Source organism: Hypomesus transpacificus, chromosome 13 (genome assembly GCF_021917145.1).
Source record: "Hypomesus transpacificus isolate Combined female chromosome 13, fHypTra1, whole genome shotgun sequence".
Classification (NCBI taxonomy): domain Eukaryota; kingdom Metazoa; phylum Chordata; class Actinopteri; order Osmeriformes; family Osmeridae; genus Hypomesus; species Hypomesus transpacificus.
The window spans coordinates 2754950-2781091 of NC_061072.1; the positions used below are offsets into that span (position 1 = coordinate 2754950).

At 42.0% G+C, this 26142-nt stretch overlaps 1 protein-coding gene across 3 annotated transcripts in view; it reads right to left on the reverse strand.

Moving 5' to 3' along the window:
* Positions 1–3539: 3539 nt before the first annotated feature.
* cpxm2 (carboxypeptidase X (M14 family), member 2) overlaps positions 3540–26142 on the reverse strand; it is a 158296-nt gene continuing 135693 nt past the window's right edge. The window contains exons 13-14 of one of the 3 annotated variants that reach the window (XM_047032004.1): positions 8761–8860; positions 6285–7143 (exon numbers count right to left, since the gene is read on the reverse strand). In XM_047032004.1, coding sequence (XP_046887960.1) covers positions 6848–7143; positions 8761–8860 — 396 coding nt within the window. In that variant the 3' untranslated portion in view covers positions 6285–6847. Of the gene's footprint in view, positions 4198–6284; positions 7144–8760; positions 8861–26142 lie in introns of those variants that run through there. The other 2 variants (XM_047032006.1, XM_047032008.1) reach the window with 2 other exon arrangements.

Below are 26142 nucleotides of genomic sequence, written 5' to 3' on the forward strand. Positions count from 1 at the left end.
GACCAATCATCACCTCCCATGGCTTCTCCTACAACTGCTACGCTGACGACACGCAGCTGTACCTGTCGTTCCCCACGACCGTTCCGGGGATGTCAGCTAGGATTGAGGCCTGCCTCGCAGACATCTCCGTCTGGATGACCGAGCACCACCTCAAGCTGAACCTCGCCAAAACAGAACTTCTCATCATCCCGGCCAAACCCTCCATCTCCCACGACCTCTCAATCACCCTGGGATCTGCGACGGTGACCCCCTCATCCTCTGCCAGGAACCTTGGGGTTACCATGGATGACGAGCTCTCCATCACGGCCCACATTGCTGCGGTCTCCCGGTCGTGTAAATTCACCCTCTACAACATCCGGAAGATCAGGAGATACCTGTCTGAGCACTCCACCCAGCTGCTTGTCCAAGCACTTGTCCTCTCCAAGTTGGACTACTGCAACTCGCTGCTCGCCGGTCTACCAGCATGCGCAACCCGCCCTCTTCAGAGGATTCAGAACGCAGCGGCCCGCCTGGTCTACAATCTACCCAGACGCTCCCACGTTACCCCGCTCCTCATCTCCCTCCACTGGCTACCCATCACGACCCGCATCAGATTCAAGACCCTGGTACTGACCTTCCGAGCAGTGAACGGGACTGCACCAGACTACATCAAGTCTCTCCTGCAGCCTGACACCCCCACCCGCCACCTACGGTCTTCTTCAGACAACCGCCTGGTGGTCCCACCGCTCAAGACTGCCCGGTCCCAACACAAGCCCTTCTCCTGCCTGGCCCCCCAGTGTTGGAATCAGAGACACAGACTCTCTCCACCTTCAAGAGAAGGCTCAAGACGCACTTGTTCAGGGAGTACAACGGTACTTAGGAATGGTTTGCTGAACCCAATGCTAGTTTCCTCAAGGATCACAATGACTCTTGCTTAGTGACTTGTTGCTCTTGTTGGTTAGTGGTAGCTGATTTAAACTGTTCTATTTTTAGTTAATCTTATATTTTTATTTTACTGTTGCTTGTTTTTTCTACAGGTACACTTGCACTTAAAGATTCATGTTGTTTTAATTGTAACTTGCTTAACTACATGCTCTTATGGTTTTTCCCTTTGGCACTTATTTTTTGGTTGTTCACAATGTGTTCTTGTTTTGGCTACCCGCAATGCTTTGGGGCTATCTTGTTGTTATTATCAGTGACCTATGCACTTTGTAAAGCTCTCTCTTGGAAGTCGCTTTGTATGAAAGCATCTGCTAAATGAATAAATGTAAATGTAATGTAAATGATGATGTGAAGTTCAATGAAGACTGGGTTAATACTTTGAATGAAACTGATGACGCTGAGAAAGAGGCATATAACGAAGATGAAACAGTAGAAGAGAGTGATGAAGAGAATTCTCCTGAGGAGCAACCAGAGGAAGATTTGACATACATTAAAGGAGAGAATGGACTTCTGTCAGATACATCGTTACAGCTGGTTGATCTTGGTTCAGAGATCATTGATCAGCATTTCCAGGACATACTAAATACAGTGTTTCCCACAGATTAGAAAACTATTTGTGGTGGTGGGGGTCATTCGTTACACAGAACTTTACACAGAACTTTTTCCCTATTAAATATATATGTATGAGCTATGTTGGATGCTATCCTCCTCTCCTACTCTTTCTTCAATGCCTAATGAATCTATCTCTTTCTCTCCCTGACCCTGTCTTTATGCTTGATCAGCACTGGTTGAAGCCTAAAAATATTGTAAACAATATATGCAGGTAGAAACGCTAGTGCTAAATAACTATTTAGCTGGTCGGCTCCATGACGACGGGTAAGTAGGACTTGTGAGACTGCTCACCAAAACAACGATGGGGAACCCACTTGTCTAGCAGATTAAGACATGTTCGTAGGTACCTAGCGAAAAGTAATAAACTTTCTTAGATTTAGCTACGGTACTAATGCTGATATCGCATAGCGTTGTTGCTTACATGTGCTGACGTTGTGACTGTGTATGTGTGAGACGCGTGAGTGACAGAGAGACGGAAGGAGAGCAGGGAAAGGAAATGCAGCTGAACGAATACACTGCGTGTTGTAGATAGCCTAAACAATTTCTTTTTATGACGAAACGCAATATGTGGCGGCCGGTGTTAATTCTGTGGCGCACTGCCACAAATTAGTCTGTGTGGGAAACACTGTGGCACCAGGTGAAGGTAACAGTCCTGTTAGGATACTATCAGATAAAAGCAATGAAATGTTTCCCTGTCCTCTCTCCTACTGGTAGGCCTACTTTACATGCTGAAAGAGAGGAAAAAAGAACACTGTTACTTTACCTAAATACATGCATACTCAATGCCGATGGTCGTTTTGCACAGAATACAGACTTCATTTTTTATGCACAGTACATATCAGAAGTTGTTTCTAGTGTTTCAGTCGCATTACGCAAAGGTGAAGGCAATAATTCTCTGAAAGAAGTGACACACGGCATGCTAACAAACCCAGACTCGTTAAGTAAAATATTACATAACTGTAGGGCTGTATTGGCAGCCTCTTTGTCACGAATTACGATTTATCTCCATGAACATCTAACCAGAATTGTATTGTTTCACAAGCCGGGGACAAACACAAAGTGTCTCCGGCCTTACAATTCCCACCTACATAATAATGAAGGATACAAGTTCTTAAGAGGAATTTGAGGAATTCCCACTTTTTTTGCATATTTTAGCTCTGCTGATTTAAGATGGCCTGAAATGGTGAACTCTCTCCTAAAGATAAAAGGAAAACAGTTAAATGTTGATGAGCTTGACTGCAGGGGCGTGTCTAGAACATTTTGAACAGGGTGGCCAGGCAGGGGCACAGCCGCAGAGCAGAGTGGCCATCAACCACGAATCGAGCCTCAAGTTAACATTTTATCCACCCTTTCTGTTGTAGGTAATGAAACACTGTGTGTTATATCTCAATAAACTAAGCATGTTCCCCGTGTGTAGTTATTAGTTAATGGTCACATCCTTAATCTAAATTGAGCATCCCGCACATGGGATTTCCCTATGGCAAATTATGATTTATTCTAATGTATCTATTGTATAAGTCTACTGTTTCTTCAATGGATTCCATAAGTTCTACCTTTCATACACATCAGAAACATTCTAACTGCAAACTTGAAATGACAGATTTATTATTTGTAGGTCAACTCATACATTTAGAACCATTTATTCAGTAATTTTACCATTACAATATATAATTGGAAAGTGTGATTTTCTAAAGGTAAAGTTTGACCCATAACCTTAAACCCCCACATTTTGTATTATTGTTTTATTTAAATACATATGACACATTTGTACAAAATAAATGTTTCTTAACACAAATATGATTCTTAACTCTTATACCTGAGTGTGCATTTAGATATAATATATTTACCTTTTAACAGTAAATGGAGGTATAATTAAAATGTGTCCCAAAAAACAATTGAACCATGTCATGAAAACATTTGAAATAGTATGCATTGGTTTCATGTTACTATTATTTTATTTTGAATATCAATAGAAAACAACAGTAATTCACCAAACATATAATGAAATAGTTAGGGTCAACAAATCATTCAAGTGAGAATGTTAAAACAGCTTAATTCTCCTGTTTTTGTGGTGGGCAGCAAAACGTTTTACAAAGTCATCAAGGTTTAGTGACTTTGCTCTCCTGGACTCAATACTTAGTACTCCAAGGTTACTAAGCCTGTCATCATTCATGGTTGTACGTACACCTGGTGTCGCTTAACTTCTGTAGCTCTCTGGCTGCACCTTGATTTCTTTTTGCACCGAGAGCCATTTCTGGTGCACGTAAGTGCCTGACATGTACACATTTAGTTTTTGCACAAGAGAAAAGAAGCAGTCAGCTTCAGGGACTGACTTGACAGAGTCAACTAAAACAATGTTGAGACAATGTGCATTACAATGTACGTAAAATGCATGCTTAGCCTCTGTCTTAATCCTACTCGCCAGTCCAGTGTATTTGCCAGACTTTACAGATCATTGTACATTGTGTAACGAATACTCTGTGGAGACTGAGGAGATGGTACAAGCTCAGAGCGCACATTTTATTACTCAGACAAAAAGGAGCGGGCAATAGACAAATCCAAGGTCATAGTTCGGTACACGTGGAGGCAAGACGACAGGGCAAAGGTACCAAACGACAGGCAAGTAATCCAGAGGCAAAAAAGGTCCAAGGCAGGTCAAAAAGGCTGGTCAAAACACAAGAGCACAAGGTTAATACACGAACGGCTTGGTCCTGAAAGCTGTCACAAACAACAATACCTCACAAAGTACCAAGGGCAGATTGGAGCCCTAAATAGGGAGTTCTTAATGGACAACAGGTGCTAGTACTCAGGTGAGTGTGTTCTACGAGTGGAGTTGCAAACAGGAGAGGTGGGTTATGTGGGTGTTTGTGAAGGGGGCGTGACTGAACTGGAGGCCGATTGAGGGAAGACCTAACACATTGCCCTTTTCCAGTTGGAGTATCCCAGTGCTTACGTGAAGGACGATTGTGAGGCACCAGTTGAGGAAAAGTGTCTACATGGATAACAGTAAACGGAATCACAACTTTGTGAGTACTCGAGCCAAGAGACTGCCCGAGACTGGGAAATAGCTACCAATATAAAATTATCAAGTTATTGACCGAATATTTAGGAGCATGACTATAGGTGGTTTGGTTAGATTGACTGATATCATACGTTTAAAACGTACATAACTCGGTAACCCTTTCTTTTACATTCCCTTAAGTACTAGGTATTTACGTAGAAGATAAAGGGTATGTTTTGTGTTTTGTTGGGTATTACCGATTGGTACCAAGGTGGTAGATACCAAGATAATTAAGTATTTACCCATTAACTAAATACTAACCTTCTGGTTATTACTGGGTTATTTTCACTGGTAATAATTAGGTAAAGACAGAAAACAAAACTTTGTATTTACCTGGAAACGTATAAATGTTACAATTTAAATACCGCTGTTAGTAGGTTGCTAACTACAGGAGATAAATATGGTAAATGATAATGTGTTATTGGGTAAATACCACTGCTACTAAGTAGATAAAGACGGCCAGGCTCCAACAGAATTACTAAGAAAAAGCTCTACTATTACCCTGCAGTTACCTAAGGTTTATGTCGTTAACAGTCCACGTCTAATTAGAATATAAGATAGTACTTTCTAATAAAATACCTTTTCAGGTACATTAATTGATGATGGCCATACTTATTAACTTGGCTGCTAACAACCTCCGCAGGAAGAGTTTCCCTCTACTATTATGGTAAATCTTCTTGGATACTGGGTAAGTTCTTGCAAATGTTTGGACTATTTACTCAGTAAGTAAGCTAAAACTGTACTTTAAAAGGAAGCTGGGTTTGTTTCCATGGTGTTACCAGGCTCTTACCATATTCTTTGTAACCAAATATTACTTTGTCAACGTTACCCTTTTTATGAACTTGTAATATATGTTCCACAGTGATACCGGGTAAAACATGGCTATATACTCAGTAAGTAAGCTGAAACTGTAATGTAAAAGGAAGCTGTGTTTATTTCCGTGGTGTTACCAGGCTCTTACCATATCCATTTTAACTGTTCATTCCTTTTTCATTGCAATAAACACAAACTTGGATTATGTTACTAAGAAAAACATGACACTTCACTCTGTAAATTGTGACATTATTTTAAATTAAAGCACTGTTTCCATTCACCTACTTAGTTGCAGTGGTATTTACCCAATAACACATTATAATTTACCATATATATCTCCTGTAGTTACTAACTTACTACTAGCGGTATTTAAATAGTAATAATTATAAGTTTCGAGGTAAATATTAAGTTTTGTTTTCTGTCTTTACCTAATTATTACCAGTGAAAATGACTCAGTAATAACCAGCATGTTAGTATTTAGTTTACGGGTGAATACTTATTATCTCTGTATTTACCACCTTGGTACCAATCGGTAATACCCAATATTATTAGACTTGCTTAGCTATCGCCTTTAGCCATAAACATTCTGATTGTTATGTACCCCCCTCACCACCACACCAGTATATGTTCTCTGCTCTGCTGCCTGCATGACTAATATATATATATATATATATATATTGTCCAACTGATGATAGTGTGTGGTTTTAATTACAAAGACAAGTGTCTACAGAATGCTATTTTGCTCTCATCATACCTTTCACCTATATAGGATTGTCAAAGTAACTTTGGCTTTCATAAACCAGCTTCATGGCTCTACTGTGTATCAAAGTATATAATTTTTTTTAAATGTAGTTTATTTAACCTAACAAGAGAAGACATGACTCTTTTTTTCAAATACACTTTTATTAAATAATTTCTGAATGCACAAAAGTAACAGGAGATTGCAATATAAAATAAACAACCCAAAAATGAAACTTGAATATATCTTTACTCCAAAACATAATTTCAAAGATTGCTTGCTGTGTTGTGATTACATGTACAATAGTTTATTACTACTTAAAGAAATACTGGAGTTGCATAAGTTAGTAGGGAAATTCATGTTGACTGACACCAACATGACTGGAGGAAGATAATTCTCAACTTTGAGGTGTTATACAGGCTGTCGCCACTTTCTCAGTAAAAAAATAAATACTCAAAATGAGATGAGTACCAAGTAGAGAGAACATAATTAAAAGAACAGCACTCTGTTTTGAGCAATCAACCAATAAAGACCTACAAACTCCCTCCCCATCTTTTCCACTTTGATGACAGTTGCTGTAGAGTTCACAACCAAAGACCAGTGAAACATGATAGAATCAATGTGCATTTCCATTAGAACAGACGGACAGAGAACCATGTTTGTGCTTTGACCTTGCACCATCTTATCGACCTTGCACCATCTTATCCCCCTGTTACTCCATCTCCCTTAGATGTTGGGCCCCCCCTTCCAAGGCGTCTCTGTTGGGGAGTGCGAATTGGAAACGGTCTGACAGGCAACCGGATTGGCTGCTTGCCAAACTTCTCCATAATCTCTTTGATGCGCGACAGGTTGGTGCGGCCGACTGTAAAGTCGCACCGGGTAGCGCCCATGTCGTAGCCCACCTCACACTTCTTGCTGCTAGGGCTGTAGCCCTCCGCTCTGGCTGTCACTCTGTATTCCCCAGGGTTCAGAAGACGCCAGTAGTCACCATCAGAGGCTTTGGAGCACATGCACACATTCGTGAATACATGTGTGTGTGTGTGTGAGATAGAGAGAGAGAGAGGAATCCTTTTATAAAGTCAACTCATGACCAAAGATATTCATGATTATGCCAGACAATCAGTATTTTGATCACATCAAGACCACATCATACATGCAAAGACAAATATACTCACAGCATTTAAGCCATTATTACAACCATTCACATATCTCAAATGTATGCACATTTACTCTAGATGGAGTAAATACAAGCGTTGATATCAATGTAGCCCGAAGTAAACGTTCCTATATGCCACTGTGCTCCTAGAATATAAAACTCTGTACGTGTGGCAACAGTCGAAAGCCGGCACACTAAAGCAGGAATGTTTGAGTGAAAATAAAAAGAGGGATAGAAGGGTACTCTACTTCTCTCGAGAGGAGGAACTTTGTATTCCTGTTCAGGATCAAATAGGTCTGCACTGTCATCTTGGATTTACCTGCCTTCGCTTTCTCTGAGCAGAAGCATTGTGTGGACTCTGGAATGTGAAGTTGCTGTGTACTGATGCTCAACCATTGATACAGCAGGCACAGTGATGACAGCTACCCTTCTACACCCCCCCCCCCCCCCCCCACACACACACACACACACACAAGCAACCATAAATTCACACACCCACACATACAAACATGCGCACACAAACCTTTTCTCTGCTGCCTGCATGACTATTGCCCAACTGATGATGGTGTGTGGTTTTAATTACAAATACCAATGTAGTAAATCTACTGTTTCTTCAAAAAGCCACACGTTCAACACTGAGATAGACTCGTAAGAACAATCTGTGTTTGTGCCCTTTACCAAGAGGATTCTGATGGGAATCTCTAAGAACTTTCTGTTTTGAAGAAGTCTAGGAAAACATTATAAATGTTTTATGTTGACATGTCTTACCACCCCTTGCCGAGGCTACGCAGAATTCGAACCAACTCAATAACTTTCAAATTTACAGAAGGATTATTTATTTATTTTAACTGCTTGGTGAGGAGACAGCTTAGGTTTAAGGGACTCAGTTTTAAGAGTATATGGCACTCAGATTCGTTTTTTTTTTTACCTAAGATTACTTAAGCCTGTCTGTGGAGCGATGAAGGAACTGAGGCTTCTTATGAAAAAAGCTTGACTTGAACTGGAATTCAAGAAAAATAACCACTTGCAGAAAATATTTGATTTTCTGCTCCCATAACTAAAGCATTTCAGTCATGCAGCCTTTTTAGGTGTTAGCCAGGATTGGCTTGGATAGGAGGCACATTTGATCCCCTAATCCAATCCATGGAGCCTGAGAGGGTAGAGAGCATAATGCCCATCTCTAGTTCAGTCAAGGCACTCACATATTGATTTGGCCATTTATTGATAACCATAGACATAGACTTTGGCGGAGTGGATGTATGATGCACTCCCTGCCTGTACCCATGTATGTTGTTTGCTAGAGCAACATGCTAGAGAAGTGAGGTGAATTACCAATGATGATGTACTTCATCAAATATGTTCTTCTTGTTACACCAATTAGTTTCACTGTCAAAAGGAGCATTAAAGTTTCATCTGTATAGGTATTTATACGTGCGTTAACATTCATTTATGTCATACCTGTGCGAATGTCATGGCTGATCCCATCCACGGAGATGATGGCATTTGCAATACCCCGCCCTTGGACGTCTCTCACAATGCCTTTAATTCCACGATGCACCTGTACAGAAGAGGTGTTCAGAGTGCAACAGAGGGGCTCAAGGAATAATTCAATTGAAATACAGACTACCTTTGAGGTGGGGGTGGGGTGGAAGGCACACCAAAACACTTCTCAAGAACCATACTGCTTATGGATGATACAATGCAGGTAAAAAGTATTCTCCCCCCTTGGATGTTTTCCTCTTTTGTTGCTTTTATACATGAAATCATGTTCCATATAATTTGGCTTTTTTGACAAGAATTTGCAAAGAAAAAAGCTTATTTCGTGTCAAAGTGTAAACAGATTTTAACAAACTGTCAACTAATTAAAAATACATAGTGTAAAATAAGTGTTTGAATAAATATTTACCCTTTAAAGTGACTGACCTAATTCAACAGAGGTCTAGCTAGTTAAAGATGCTGTAGGGGTTCTAACCCTAACTCCAACTAGGCAGCGAGCTAAACTCTCTTCTATTCATTAACCCTTTCAAACGTACGTTCTACATTTCTTGACTGCCCCCAGAGTCTTTTGGCGTGGCAGTTTGTTATTAATTTCAAAGTTCCAGAAGTTGATTATTATGGAAGCAAATCGTGACCAAAATTCAAATGAAAATGCATTTCCAGAAATGCATTTTCATTTTAAGAATGTGGCTGCATTATTTGACTCATAAATTAAATTAGTAATCAATCATCCTATTTGCATTTTAATTTTCTTCCTTAAGACTGCTCATTCTTTCACTTAATTAAAATGAAAACGAAAAAGACATTTGAAATTTAATTTTCAAAATATGCCCCAGCAAATAGATACCAAAATTCAATTTAAAATGTAAAATTTGAAAATGAAAATGCATTTCCAGGAATGCATTTTCATTTTAAGAACGTGGCTGCAAAATCGTGACCACAATTCAAATGAAAATGCATTTCCAAAAATGCATTTTCATTTTCAAGAACGTGGCTGCAAAATCGTGACCACAATTCAAATTCAAATGCATTACCAGAAATGCATTTTCATTTTCAGAACGTGGCTGCAAAATCGTGACCACAATTCAAATTCAAATGCATTTCCAGAAATGCATTTTCATTTTAAGAATGTGGCTGCATTATTTGACTCATAAATAAAATTAGTAATCAATCATCCTATTTGCATTTTCTTCATCAAGACTGCACGTTATGCCATAATCAAAAAAAAAACAGAGCGGACATTGCATTTTCATTTTCATGTTCTGCCCGCAAAGAACTGCCCATAATTCGAAAACGAAAATGCATTCTGAGCGGCGCAGTAGAGTGACGTCAGTAGCCGCTCTTCTTCAGCTCCCTGCTGACCGAGCCACCCATCTTGTTCGGTAGGGGGCGGTGTGCACATACGCATTGCATTACATGGCAAATGTGCCGGGAAATTGATTGAATTGCCGGGTCTTTAGAGGACGCATCACAGATCATGGCGCTCCCTCAAATTGTGCAGACACTGATAGAATTAGCTGAGCTGGTAGAAACTATATCTGATAACTATATATCTATATCTGAGTCTGATGCCCGTGACCGAGTAGAACAAGTCACAGAGAGCTTGGCTGCATACTCTGCCGTCACAGACGTACACATTAATGAGGTTGCCATAGTAAACCTCTCTTCAGTCCTGGAACGGCTGGATGCTGATGCGTCCTCTAAAGACCCGGCAATTCAATCAATTTCCCGGCACATTTGCCATGTAATGCAATGCGTATGTGCACACCGCCCCCTACCGAACAAGATGGGTAGCTCGGTCAGCAGGGAGCTGAAGAAGAGCGGCTACTGACGTCACTCTACTGCGCCGCTCAGAATGCATTTTCGTTTTCGAATTATGGGCAGTTCTTTGCGGGCAAAACATGAAAATGAAAATGCAATGTCCGCTCTGTTTTTTTTTTGATTATGGCATAACATGTGCAGTCTTGATGAAGAAAATGCAAATGCAAATAGGATGATTGATTACTAATTGTATTTATGAGTCAAATAATGCAGCCACATTCTTAAAATGAAAATGCATTTCTGGAAATGCATTTGAATTTGAATTGTGGTCACGATTTTGCAGCCACGTTCTGAAAATGAAAATGCATTTCTGGAAATGCATTTTCATTTTCAAATTTTACATTTCAAATTGAATTTTGGTATCTATTTGCTGGGGCATATTTTGAAAATTAAATTTCAAATGTCTTTTTCGTTTTCATTTTAATTAAGTGAAAGAATGAGCAGTCTTAAGGAAGAAAATTAAAATGCAAATAGGATGATTGATTACTAATTTAATTTATGAGTCAAATAATGCAGCCACATTCTTAAAATGAAAATGCATTTCTGGAAATGCATTTTCATTTGAATTTTGGTCACGATTTGCTTCCATAGATTATGACGTATTCAAATCGAATTTCCAGACAATTTCAGCATTTCTCAGTTTGCATTTGAAATGGACCTAGTTTGCACCCCGTATTAGTGACGACTACTCCATTCATTGGTTGTTTTGTTTATCCCGCCTTCTCGTTACGTATTACTTCCGCTTCAGGGGACTGGCGGAAACCTTCAAAGTAGATATTTTGGCTATTATTCTGGTGACTGAAGTATTTGTATTACTCAAATTATACCACCTATATATATTTTGCACGATACTGAGATGAAAGCATGAACTGTTGTATTTCACAAGGTGATGTTTTTGCAAAATAGCTAGCTAGTTGTTTGTGTGGTCGGATTACAACGAATACACAATAATTCAGATACCTCCAGTCAGTCTGCAACTTGATTGCTATGCATCGTTGTTTTCCCTACCTGGCTTCCATCTCGTAAACCTACTGAGTTGGCAACACAGCTCGTGTTCCCAAAATAAGTAAGAAAAATAAAACGATGCATTACAATCTTGGCACGTTAGTCTGTCTGGATGCACCTGCATTATTTTGTACTCGTTTTATTCTGGCCACACAAACAACGTAACATTGCCTAGTAAATTATCAACAATGTCAACCAAGTTGAGCCATACAGGCGAGACTGGAAAATGTTTAGTCTAATTGGAGCAAACACAATAAAGCAGACATCCATTCTAAATTGATGGTGTTGTTTTGTGATCTCTTGCTACTACTGCCATTCATTTCCGTGATGATGGAACATTTATTGTTCCTCATGTATTGTCAGGCCACAGTTCAAGTTTTGCAAAATTGAGGCAAGTGTAAATCGTTTGGAAAATCTAGGCTAGGGCTACTTGATGGACGACATGTAGAATAAACCTGACTTCTTGCTTATTCAATATAACAGCCTAATGAAATGACAAGACAGTAATGTGTGACTGTAATGTTTCATAGGGTAATGAACACATCTCTTGTCATACCACTTGACTGCCTGCTGTTGACCGTTTTCTATATATTGAACATCTCCCTTTCAAATTTTACAGGTGAATGTGAATGTTGGCCCGCACAGGCCCCGTTGCAAGAGACAGAAAATGTTGAAAGAGGGTTGCACTCCTGTACAAATTGTCCATGTATAGTACTACATGGCCTTCTGTCAGGTGTGCAGAGCATGTAAGGTCAGCACAAAGCGACCCATCCCTGCTGAACGTCAACTAAACCGTCAAGCACCTAATTCCTTGATGTACCAGCAGTGGCTGAAAAACCATCTGCCATCCCACATGTTCACCACATTGCATAGAGGGACTATAGAGAGCTTCCCGAGGAGCTGCATCACGGCCTGGTTTGGGAACTGCACCGCTTCAAACCGCAACTCTGCAGAGGATGGTGAGGACAGCCGAGAAGATAGTCAGGGTCTCTGTTCCCTCCCTCACAAACATACCTAACGCTGCATCCGCAAAGCCACACGCATTGTGGACAAACCCATGCACCCCACACGCGCACCTGTACATCATCAGACTCCACTCGATATTTTTGCATATGGCTGCTACCTCAATAACTGATGTCCACACATGGGATTAGGATGATATGTTTACATTCACATATTGTATATTATCTGTATATTTAGGAGGCATATTTTTGCTTATCATAGATGTAATCTATGTTATGTGTACTTATATGTTATGCCAGGTTGCTTTGTGTTTGTCTTGTCCTAAGAATTTCAGTGCCCAGTCTGACCTTGGTGTTCTGTGCATCTGACAATAAAAGACTTGAAGTATCCCCACCTCTTTGTGTCCTGGGGCATTTGTCACTAAAGTCATCTTGTCTTGTTGGACCAATTTTATTTACCTAATTCTACCTAGTTGTTGTAGTTGTCTAGGTTATGTCTAGGTCCTGGAAGAATGTTGTTTTGTTTGACTGTGTAATGTAAGTATATGATGACAATAAATGCCAGTTGACTTGTAAAGACAACAGACCCAGAAATCCCAAGCCCATCATGATCGTGGATGTCCATAGTGGATCCTGTGTCAAGGATCATGTCCTAAATATAGCCAGTACATCACACAACTCAAACATGATGTATATCTTTGATGGAATATTGACAGAAGCCTTGCCTACCCCTAGACAGCATCAAGGTTTGAAATTATTTTGATGTGATATGTTTTATGGCTCAATGTTTGTGCTAATGATATTCCTTGATATGTAACGTGAGAGTGATGTGATTGTACCCTTTCCTGGACATGTACCTGAAACAAGTTCAAGGACACTGTGAAAAAAAGTAAGAAACGTGTTTGTGTGGTTTTTTTTTTATAGGTTGTTGGGAATGAGGGGTATAACTTATTACTGTCATTACTGTCCGAATTTTAAATATTCACATAAATTAATTAGAGCTGTCAAACGATAAAAATATTTAATCGCGATTAATCGTATTAATGTCATAGTTAACTCGCGATTAATCGCACATTTTTATCTATGCTAAATGTCACTTGATTTCTTTTTCATCCATAATTTTTCAAATTTTTATGCTCTTGGCCGGGTTTCCCAGATTCGTTAAGAAGCTCTTAACGCTAAGAGCCTCTTAAAAACGTTCTAAGAACGCTCTAGAACGCTCTTAGAACGTTCCTAAGAAGCTCTTAGCGTTAAGAGCTTCTTACCGAATCTGGGAAACCCGGTCCTTTTCAACATGGAAAAGTGGTTCGGATTGCTTCGTGCAAATGTTTTTTTTTAATTGAAAACAACATTGCAATCGCCTGGCTTTGACGAGTAGGCGGAGAATTCGCATCAGCTGTGTGCTTGGCTGTGTGCCATCAAAATTCTATTTTCGACTCCACGACGTGCTGCGATGATAGCTCATTCCCTCCGGCTCAGTTCACAACGACAGAACACATTGGTTTTGTCAATGGACCCATTTGGCAACCTTTTAAAAGTAAACTTTCCGTTCAGAATCTTATTGGCATCCATTTCAGCGTCTGGCGCTGGCAATCAACTCAAAACGTAACGTTAGCCTACTACCAGAGAATGTCTAATATCCGTAAGCGGGCTCTGCTACTACTCTTTAGCCGGCTCGCAAGCCCAAACAAGTGTGTGTGGCGTGCCTGTTGTTTTGTTTCCGGTCTAACTAGATCCGGTGCGGTATTGTAGCTTTTCTAACGTCAGTGGTTGTTGCAACAGAATGTGAAAAAAAATACAACGTTTGCTAGGTCAAAAAGAGCGTTAATCGTGCGATAAAAAAATTTACGCCGTTAATTTGGGTTTGCGTTAACGCCGTTAATAACGCGTTTAACTGACAGCACTAAAATTAATCCATAGTGATCGGATATGATGTAGGATCGTAGTGTAGCTGTCAACAAGCTAACTTGGCTATAACCGATCATGTGGGCTGCCATGTTTTTTGTTTTGATTAGTACTCAATGCATTGTGGGTGTCAAAGGCTCAACGAGATAACCTACTCTTCTCACAAGAAAATACTGTGGTGTACGGGGTCAAGTGGGACATCATCAAAGTTAATCTTTGTTGCCGGAACACCAACAAATCCAAGATGGCCGAATGTAAACAAGACGAAAGACGAGAAGATTGTCGGATGTTATAGATTAGGGTGACCAGACGTCCTCTTTTACCCGGACATGTCCTCTTTTCGAGACCTATAAAATGCGTCCGGCAGGAATTCCAAAATTGTCTTGGATTTTGCCTCGTCAGATATTTGTGTTTCTCTGTGTCTTTCACAGACTAGTTATTACGCCCTTAAAAGTTTGGGAAAGGGTATCTTCATTACGTTCCACCTTCTTGCGTGAGCTCTGACTGTTGGGAGAACTGTCATTGGTCAACCGCCTTCTCAATGTTGCCAGATGCACAATAATTATCCTCTAAATACGATCCATTTGAGCCTTTGGTTTGATACTTCGCCATTTCCAATCTGGCAACACTGAGCACCTTTCCGCTTTTGTTATCATTATTGCTTCAATATAAGAGGACTGAAAACTGTCTTTATTTTCAAATTTTAATATGTGGCCATCTACAAAATGTATTATTTAATTATTTAAAATGTGTTATTTGGTAACATTATTGCTTTAATATATGAACAAGACACGTTAAAGACATTAAACAACCAGTGAAAGCCACATAAGCACTGGACTAAATGCTTTTGTTTTACATTTGCACTTTGCAATTTTGTAAAGGTTCAATAAATAAATGATCATATAGCCTATGTCATTTGGATATATGACCCCCCCCCCCGCGCGTGACGAAGTGTCCTCTTTTTCACAAACTGAAATCTGGTCACCCTATCATAGTTTCAAGTTTCAAGTCTTTTATGTCAGGTGCACAGAACAACACAAGGTTAGACTGGGCACTGAAATTCTTAAGACAAGACAACGCAAGCACCTGGCATAACATAACATATAAGTATACTAAACAAATTTACATCTATGCTGAGCTTAGATAAGTGAAACTTCCTAAATATACAGATAGCAATAAACGACTATACTAACCCTAATGCACAAAAACCTGTTTCAACCCTATAACCTATTCTAACCTAAGTGGAGTACAGTGCAATAGTGCAAATTTGTAGATCAGTGACTATGTCAATGACCAAACAGGAGCCTGGTGGCGAGGTACAGTGAGGTACAGTAGTGCAATGTTACTGAAAGAGCAACCAGTAGCTGAAAGTGACAGTGTATAAGTGACTAGTGTGCAGTAAAACAATGTCCATATCAGTGTCCATTGAGAAGCCTGATGACCCTTGGGTAGAAACTGTTGTCCAGTCTGCGTGTGCGCGACCGGATGCTGCGGTAACGCCTACCAAGAGGCAACGGGGTAAAGAGACTGAAGGATGGGTGGGAACAGTCTCTTAGAATCCTGCTGGCTTTCCTTAGGCAACGTGTGTGGTAGGTGTCCTGTAGGGCCGGGAGCTTCCTGCCGATGATGAACTCAGCAGAACGGACCACACCTTGTAGGGCCTTGCGGTCCCGGTCTGTGCAGCTCCCATACCACACTGTGATACAACCAGTCAGAATGCTCTCTATAGTGCATCTGTAAAAGTTAATGAGGATGACTGAGTCCATACCAAACTTCTTCAGTCTCCTAAGGAGGAAGAGGCGCTTACGGGCCGCTTTGACCACCTTGTCCGTGTGAACAGACCAGGTGAGGTCATTGCTGATGTTCACCCCGAGGAACTTGAAGCAGCTGACCTTCTCCACTTCCGATCCATTGATGAGTAGGGGTGCATGCTCCTCCTCCTGCCGCCTCCTATAGTCCACAATCATCTCCTTGGTCTTGCTGATGTTAAGAGAGAGGTTGTTGTCCTGACACCATGATGTCAGGGTGTCAACCTCCTCTTGTAGGCTGACTCGTCACTGTCAGAGATGAGGCCCACGATGGTTGTGTCGTCAGCAAACTTAGCGAGGAGGTTGGAGCTCTGCGTTGCCGCACAGTCGTGGGTGAACAAGGAGAACAGGAGAGGGCTGAGCACACAGCCCTGGGGGGTGCCTGTGTTGGTGATCAGTACAGATGAGGTGCGGGTCACCGATTTTCACCACCTGTGGCCTCCCCGTCAGGAAGTGGAAGATCCACTTGCAGAGGGAGGTGCTTAGTCCCAGGTCCACAAGCTTGGAGACCAGTCTGGAAGGGATGATGGTGTTGAATGCAGAGCTGTAGTCAATGAACAGCATCCTCACATATGTATTCCCCTTGACCAGGTGGGAGAGAGCGGTGTGCATAGTCAGAGCGATGGCATCGTCTGTAGACCTGTTGGACCGGTATGCAAACTGCATAGGGTCCAGTGTGGGGGGCAGCGAGGAGCAGATGAATGATTTGACTAGCCGCTCGAAGCACTTCATGATGACAGAGGTCAGTGCTATTGGGCGATAGTCGTTCAGACATGTGACCTTGGTGTTCTTGGGAACAGGGATGATGGTGGTCCTCTTGAAGCAGGTGGGGAGTACAGACAGGTTAAGGGAGAGGTTGAAGATGTCACTGAAGACCCCTGCTAGCTGGTCAGCGCAGCCCCTAAGGGCCCTACCTGATATGCCGTCTGGGCCAGGTGCCTTGCGAGGGTTGATCTTCTTAAAGCATAGCCTCACCTCGGCTACAGTTAGTGTAGGCACACCACTGGCTTGGCCTTCAGGTAGCTCCACTGCAGGGGGGTCACTGTCCCTCTCAAAGCGAGCGTAGAAGGAGTTCAGCTCGTCTGGCAGTAGGACAGAGGACAAGCCTCTCCCTTTGTAGTCTGTAATGGCTTTAAGTCCACTCCACATGCGCCTGGGGTCAGAGCCATGGTAGCTGGACTCCACCTTGGTCCTGTAAGCCCTTTTCGCTGCTTTGATGGCCTTCAGAAGGTCGTATCTGGCCTTCCTGTACTCATCAGGGTCCCCAGAATTAAAGACGACAGTGCGGGCTCTCAGCTTGGCCCGGACCGCGGCATCAACCCAGGGCTTCTGATTTGGGAAAGACCGGACAACCTTCTTGAGGACAACTTCATCAATGCAGTGCTGGATGTAGCTGGAGACAGTGTCTGAGTATTCGTTAATGTCCCCATCTGCTGCGTCCCTGAACATCAGCCAGTCAGTGGTGTCAAGCAGTCCTGGAGGGTCGCCACACACTCGTCACTCCATAGGTGAACTGACCTCTCAACCGGTCTGACCTGTTTGAGCTTTTATTCATGTGCGGGGAGGAGAAGAATGGAGGTGTGATCAGCCTTCCCAAAAGCAGGGTGGGGGAGGGGTTTGTAACTGCCCTTGAATGTTGTATAACAATGGTCAAGGATCTGGTCTCCACGTGTGAAGAAGTCAATATGCTGATAGTACTTGGGCAGGACTTTCTTCATGTTAGCTCTGTTGAAATCACCAACAACAATGAAGGCTGCTTCTGGGTGCACATTTTCCAGACCATTGATAATCCCATACAGTTCATCCAAAGCAGCGGCCTTGTCTACCTGGGGGGGGATGTAGACTGCACTCATGACGACCGCAGTGAATTCCCGAGGTAGATAGAAGGGTCTGATTTTTACAGTTAGCAGCTCATGGACCGGAGAGCAGGGAGATGCTAATACTGCTACATCCGTAGCCCAGAGAGAGTTAACCATAACACAGACCCCTCCGCCCCTGCACTTCCCTGAATCAGCTGTTCTGTCCTGGCGGTATTTGGTGAATCCCAACGGGGTAACCGCTGCGTCGGAGATCTCCGGAGACAGCCAGGTCGCAACGAACGCCAGTACACAGCAGTTCCTGATGTCCCGTTGGAATTTGACACGAGCGTTAAGTTCATCCATTTTGTTGTCGATGGACTGAACGTTAGCTAGTAAGATGGTTGGAAGAGCAGGTTTGAAGCACCGTTTCCGAGTTCGAACAAGGACTCCAGCACGCCGGCCACGTTTCTTCTTTCTCCGTCTTGCGGGTAAACAGAGCGGCGAAACAACAAAGGGCCAGCTGCAGTCCGAGCTCGCACTCCGAAAAGTGGAATTAAAGTTCGTAAAATAATCCTTGCCAAGTGACAACTTAATGTCCAGAAGTGTTTGCCGGTCGTACTGAATAAACGACAATATAACATTGACAAAACAAGTAATGAACACTAAAATGACAAATAAAAAGTTGGGTTTTTGCGGAGCTCTTGTCGTCGCGGCCATCTCTTAGGCGCACCGGTGTTGTGTTATAGATGCATATTGTGAATGTATATCTATTTTTCAGCTTTCAATCTCTGGTTGGTTATACAATAGTAAAATGTGTTGAAAGTGATAGCCAAGTCATGGAAAACTGATAATATTATGGTTTACTGGGTGATGTGAGTAAAGCGTGAGTTATTTTTGGTTAGCTGTTAGCTTACATTAGCTAAACTAAATTGTCTGAACGTTTTTATATAGATAATAAAGGTAAACTTTCTCAAAATATACAGTAAATTGAGACTTATGTTCATAATATACATGTAGGCTAATGTTGAACTCTCTATTGTGACGTAATAAAGAAAACTGGACGTTCTAAGGACGTGTTCCTGTCACACCGGATTGACAGTACGCTCTGGGGCCCAGCCAGAAGCTGTCACACCGGTGTGGGTTAACATAAAGAATGCCTTAAATTCTTGTTTGCAGATTTATTTATTCTCTCCCTGGAAAGACAGCTGTGATCCTTGCCATAGGCCACGTGTTGCGTGCGGCTTGATTGTCTTTCAGGAGCACAATGTCCCCTTCTCTCAGGTCCCGGTGGGAATCTCTCAATTTCCGGCAGGCTTGCAGAGTGGGGAGGAACTCCTGACGCCAGCGATGCCAGAATCTGTCGGCAAGGGCTTGGACTTGTCTCCATTGTCTGCTGACAAGATCTTTGTCTGTGAAATCTCTGTGCGGTGGGGTAACCCCGACCCTCTGAGTAAGTATTATTGCAGGAGATAATATGAAGGGTGACTCTGGGTCAGTGGACACAGGAACAAGGGGTCTGGCATTGATTATTGCAGACACTTCCATCATGTGTGCACAGGACGTCATGGGTGAGTTTAATGTTGTCTTGAAGTAGGATAGCGTCCAGGATCCGTCTCGATGGGCCTATCATACGTTCCCATGATCCTCACATGTGGGATGCATGAGGAGGATTGAACACCCATGAGCACCCTTGCTGACTCAAGAAGTTCTGAACCGTGCTGTTGGGTTGTTATTGGCTCATTCCCAGTTCCTTTTCTGCGGCTACGAAGTTTGTTCCGCAGTCCGATCTGATCTGCTTTGCAGGTCCTCGTATGGCAAAGAAACGTCTCAATGCATTTATGCAACTGGCGAAGAGCATCGCCCATCTCTTGCTTTGGGCCTGTCCACCCCGTGTGCGCCTGGAGGTGACTTGCCATGGTCCAAACACATCCACTCCTACATAGGTGAAGGATGGGCATGTGTGCAGGCGTTCTTGAGGTAAAATCGGCCATGAGTTGTATTTCTGTTCTTTGGCGTAACTTCCGGCACACTACACATTTGTGCAGGACTGAGGCAATAAGCCTTTTTCCGCCTATGACCCACAATCCCGCCTCTCTCAGGGCCCCTTCTGTGAAGTGGCGGCCTTGATGTTTGACATCTTCGTGGTACTGTCAAACCAACGGCAGAGAAACGTGACTGTTCTTGGGCAAGATGATGGGGTTCTTTTCCGGAGTGCTCAAGTCAGCGTGTTTAAATCTTCCACCCACAGACTCCAAACTTGGTGTATGGATTCATGTCCCTGTTGTTAAGAGGTCCAAAAAAGGTAGTGTCATTTGAGCTCTAGTGGGCGCTACAAAAGGCAAAATTGTGTTTTGACCAATAACTGTTGATTTGTTTGTTTAGCCTGGAAATAGATGAAAGCACAGATGTGTCTGTGTCCAAGCAGCTCGATCTGCATGTCAGGTATGCATTTATTTTCTTTGTCAGATTTACATGTTGGTCCCTGTTGAAGAACTGTGGATACTAAATGCTTTTTTCATAGATACATGGATACACAGGGAAAAGTAGTGAACCAATTTCTGGATCTTGTCACTGTTCCGGATGGAAAAGCTGACACCATTGGGCCACAGTCAGCTGCTCTAAAAGATGACACAGTGAATATCGCTCATCTGCAAGGAAATGTTGCCCTCAACATGAAAAGGAGGTAATTCAGGAGTGGCTCTCGTTCAAGAACCATGACCTTACTGGGATAATCAAGGTGAGTGAGTGAATTGACCTGACTGTTCACTCACAACACACACACACACACACTAATGCCATGACAAACCCTTATCTTTCAAGAACCAGGAAGAGCTCTTGAGTTTACTGGCAAGTGAATTTGATGAGTGGGCCAACCTCTACCCCTGCCTGAGCCTTCTTGCGAGCATTTCCATTTCCATTTTCTGGATTTCGTCTTCACCACAGCACTGAAACTGCATTAGCCAAGGTAGTCAATGATCTATTATTAGCCTCTGACGCGGGCTTTAGCTCTGTCCTTGTTCTTCTAGACCTAAGTGCAGCTTTTGACACTGTAGATCATGAGATTCTCCTGGAACGTATGGAGAACTATGTTGGGATTTCTGGTACTTCACTTCAGTGGTTCAGATCGTATCTATCTGATAGATCACAATATGTCCACTATGATGGTTGCTCATCCAGGAGCTCCATTGTAAAATACGGAGTACCACAGGGTTCAATTTTAGGCCCTCTGTTATTTTCACTCTATATGTTGCCTTTAGGAAACATAATTAGAAGTTTTGGGGTAGATTTTCACTGCTATGCAGATGATACTCAGCTATACATGTCTATAAAGCCGGGACAATTTCCACATGCTATGGAAACCTGTGTTTCCGGGTTGAAAACTTGGATGACTGCAAATTTCCTTCTTCTTAATTCGGATAAAACCGAGGTTCAAATTTTTGGTCCGAAAAAACACCGAAATAATTTATCCCATCTAACCTTAGACTTAGACGGCGTCAAAGTATCTCAAAGCCAGCTGGTAAAAAATCTGGGAGTCACAATGGACCCAGACCTTTCATTTGAGTACCATATTAAGCAAATCACCAGAACAGCATTTTTCCATCTACGTAATATTGCCAAAATACGAAAATTCCTCTCAAAGGATGATGCTGAAAAACTAATACATGCTTTTGTTACGTCCCGATTGGACTACTGCAATGTGTTGTTCTCTGGCCTCCCAATTACCTACCTAAAAAACTTACAGCGGGTGCAAAATGCTGCTGCTAGACTATTGACTAAAACTAGAAAGTTTGATCATATAACATCGACTCTTATCTCTTTACACTGGCTCCCTATCCAAGCCAGAGCTGATTTCAAAGTTCTACTACTAACTTACAAATCTCTGCATGGATTGGCACCACTGTACCTCTCCGGTCTCCTTGCACCCTATTGCCCCGCAAGGTCTCTAAGATCTCAAAATGCCGGCTATCTGGTAATACCCAAAGTTAAGAAAAAAACTGCTGGAGGTAGGGCGTTCTCATATAGAGCACCTCTTCTTTGGAACAAATTACCCATCTCAATTAAGGAAGCTGATACTGTCTCGACATTTAAAACTAGATTAAAAACGTTCTTGTTTAGTCAATTCTATGATTGTTAAAGGGAAGTATGTGTGTACTTTCTATGTAAACCTGGGATGTGTGCTTGCCTATGTGTGTATCACATGTAACTTTTAAATTTTAATTATAGCTTATGTTCACATTGCCCAGCTAGATGTTACAAATAAAGTAAACCTGTTACTGTATATTGTTAGTATTATTATTATTATAGTTTCGTTGCTGTATATTGTTACTGTTATAGTTTTTATTACTAGTTGGAGACAACGGGGGACTGGCTGTTTTCATCCTTATTCGTATAAGTATAACCTACTTTAGAGTTCTTTCCCCTGGAACAGATTTCATGTTCCAACTGAGGGGGGCTGTCGTTGTTTTGGTGTGTGGGGCTGCATCAAATACCCTTTTTGCTCTGTTAAATTGCTGCACTAGTCCACACTTGACCGGTGGGGATCTCATTCTATTTTGACTGTAACTGTTAGCTGCTCCTGGCATTCTCTAATCCCTGCTCTCCTCTCTGTCCCCCCCCCCCACACATTCCCTGTGGTGTGGGGGGTTTGAGCTGTCAGGACCTGCTTGGTCGTCGGTCTGCCAACGCTGAACCAGGTCGTCACCCGGAATCCAGTCTCCATGACGGCCAACAGCGAGTTTCCCGGTCCCATCCAACGTCTATAAAGCCGAACAATGGATTTTGGTGTTTCAAAACCCATTGACACTGTATGACTATGTTTAGCTTGTGTTCTGCTCCTCTCTCTTACCAACCGTCTCTGGAGGAGGGGATCCCTCTCTGAATTGCTCCTCCCAAGGTTTCTTCCATTTTTTCTCCCGGTGGGAGTTTTTCTGGGAGTTTTTCCTTGTCTTCCTTGAGGGTTTAGGTTGGTTGAGGGGCAGTTCTATGGGCGCATGTGAAGCCCTCTGTGACATGCTTGCGTGTAAAAAGGGCTATACAAATAAATTTGATTTGATTTGATTTGAGCATTGCTCTGGTTATCCCTGTTTCCTCAGTCAACTGCGAATGGGATTTCTCCACAATGAACAGAGTAATAGCAATACATTGAAATTACCAACATCTTTATATTGTTGCAGTTTGTATTGATAATAATTAGCATTTTGCTTTATCTTCAGGTGAAAACAGACCTCAGGAACCAACTACAGAGAGAACACCTGGCAGCTTGCCTGAGGATCTCCATCAATGGACCATCTCCTGAAGCCTTCCTGTATAATAGGGCATTAGAAACTTTTTTTAGCAAGCCCCGCAAAATACGTTGCTCTAACAAAAGTTGCAGACTTTGTTCATGTAACAAGAAGTAGTTATAGACCAATTATTTGTTTGTAAACAATCGGGATGCGCGCGCACTGTGGCTGCAGAAAACCGGGAAAGGATAGCATTTTAAATGGCAAAAGGACCACATGGATCATACAAATAGTTAGATTTAAAAAGACCAAAAGCGTCGAGGAGGACATGCTTATTGGAGAGAAAGCGATTACCCAATGATCTGTCGCATCAGTATTTTGATTTGGGTCACGAAAGTCTTGAAATTTGAGTGAGAATGTCGCCCGGTACAGACCGCATAGTCGAGCGGCAACCATGTCTTCACGTCATGTCACAAAGTTCATAATTGTACACTTTTACAGTCAATTCTACATTTAAAAAGTCGAGCAGGGCAGCTTTCAAGAGATATTGGAATTCTGCTTTTAGTCAGCTGGTCCGATTATTTTTCTGATTTGTTTAAACTGGCAATCTGAGTGAGACTACATCCCAGTTACACTGTTTTGACGTTAGCCTCAGTCAGACTCGCTCATTGGCAGTGTGCACAATGTTGTATCTCACTCCATTCTACACCAGAAACGTCAGGGAGGACTGCCTAATGTAGATACGAGTCTGGTGAAGATAGCCAGAATCTCGGATTTCTTTAACCTGTCTGTTTCATTCGTCATTTGCCTGAGAAAGCGACCTCCGTTAGCCAGGCTAGTTTTGCCCGATCACTTGGACAGGCTATTTAAGGGTATCGGGGTCAAGTGACTTTTGTGCATAGACAAGTGAACGTAAATGTATTTGTCCAAAGGCCAAGAGCCTCAAAAAGTTAATATCAAGCCCTGCAATCCAGTGGCCAGAGATATATGATGACCTGAACGACACTCCAAGAGTAGTAGAACGTGGAGAAGTTTGTCTTTTGCAACCCACATGCGCAGTTGAGCCTTTTTGACAGTTGTGTGACGTAGGGTGGTAATTGGTCTATAGGGTGTGACATGTGTACTGTACTACAGTTTAGGTAAGTTGTATATAGTGTGAATAATATAGTTCTATCTAGTGATGTGTTCTTTTATGACTTTACGAGGCCTTGTTTTAAATTAACGCCAATAAAGTTCTGTGCTAATTAATATTGAACAAATTATTCCTCCGACTTGGTCTATAGGGTGTGACATGTGTACTGTACTACAGTTTAGGTAAGTTGTATATAGTGTGAATAATATAGTTCTATCTAGTGATGTGTTTTTTTATATGACTTTACGAGGCCTTGTTTTAAATTAACGCCAATAAAGTTCTGTGCTAATTAATATTGAACAAATTATTCCTCCGCCCGCAACCCCCCCCCCCCCCCCCCCCCCCCCCCCCGGTCGGCCTTCACACATTGAGGTTGGATCTGTGGGAAACACAAGGAACCAGACACTCGACAGGCATGGCTGATGTTTATCTATGGGAAGATCCCTATAAAGTACAACACTAAATTATTACTTTGCTCGGACCATTTCACCAAAAACTGTTTTGAATGAAAACCTTGGACAATTTAAAGAAGGATTTGCTAAGCCGCTGTTGCTGAAAAGAGGAGCTGTTCCGACCGTATGCTCATCACAAAAGCAACCTGCTAGTATGATTTTATCGCTAACAGTAGCCTGTTAGCAGTGTTATGCATGAACACGTACATTTTTATGAGAACGATGAACTGAACGAAACGTTCATATTATCGGAGGTCTAGCTAAAACGTTACGGAATGTTTCCCTTCTCTTAAGGACTGACGCTGTCTAAAACGAATGCTTGCACCATGTAGTTGCTCAGTGCCCGTAAAATGTTTACTATGTAGACTAACCTAAACTAACTAACTCGACTTCGCACCACGTTACCCATGATTCACTCCACACACATGTAGACCAAACAAGCAACGCTAGGTTGCTAGGTAACGGAAGCTAACTAAAGCTGGTTAGGTTCCGTGTCGGAAATTGAACTCGGTTGGGAGCTTCGGAAATATTTAGAACTTACGATCTAGGCACCATGACCATGTGAATGCATAAATGTCACAAACGACATGACATAGGCTACATGATAATGTTTTATACCTTAACAAAATTGCAAATTACAAATGTAAACAAATCTTTTTTGTGCAATTTAGTCCAGTGCTTCTGTGGCTTTCAGTGGTTGTTTATGTGGCTTGTCCATATATTAAAGCAATAAATATAACACATAATACATTATTTATATAGCCACATATTAAAATAAGAAAATAAAGACACATTTACGTTTCGACATGGCTGCAGATGTCATGTGCCGTTGTAAACAATGCAACTAGTGGAGGCGGTAAGGTGCTCAGTGTTGCCAGATTGGAAATGCCGAAGTATCGTAGCTACCAAAGGCTCAATTTAAATTTAAATTTTTATTATCGTATTTGGAGGATAATGATCGTGCATCCGGCAACACTTCTTGCTCGCGCAAGAAGGTGGGACGTAAGGGAAATACACTTGTCAAAACTTGTAAGGGCGTAATTAATAGTTTGTTAAAGACATGTAGGTTATATGGTACGGTGGTCAAGACCCAGAGAAACACAAACATCCAACGAGACGAACTCCCAGACGTTTTTGGAATCCCTGCCGGACGCATTTTTAGGTCTTGAAAAGAGGACATGTCCGGGTAAAAGAGGACGTCTGGTCACCCTATGTGTTAAAAAACAAGTTAAGTATT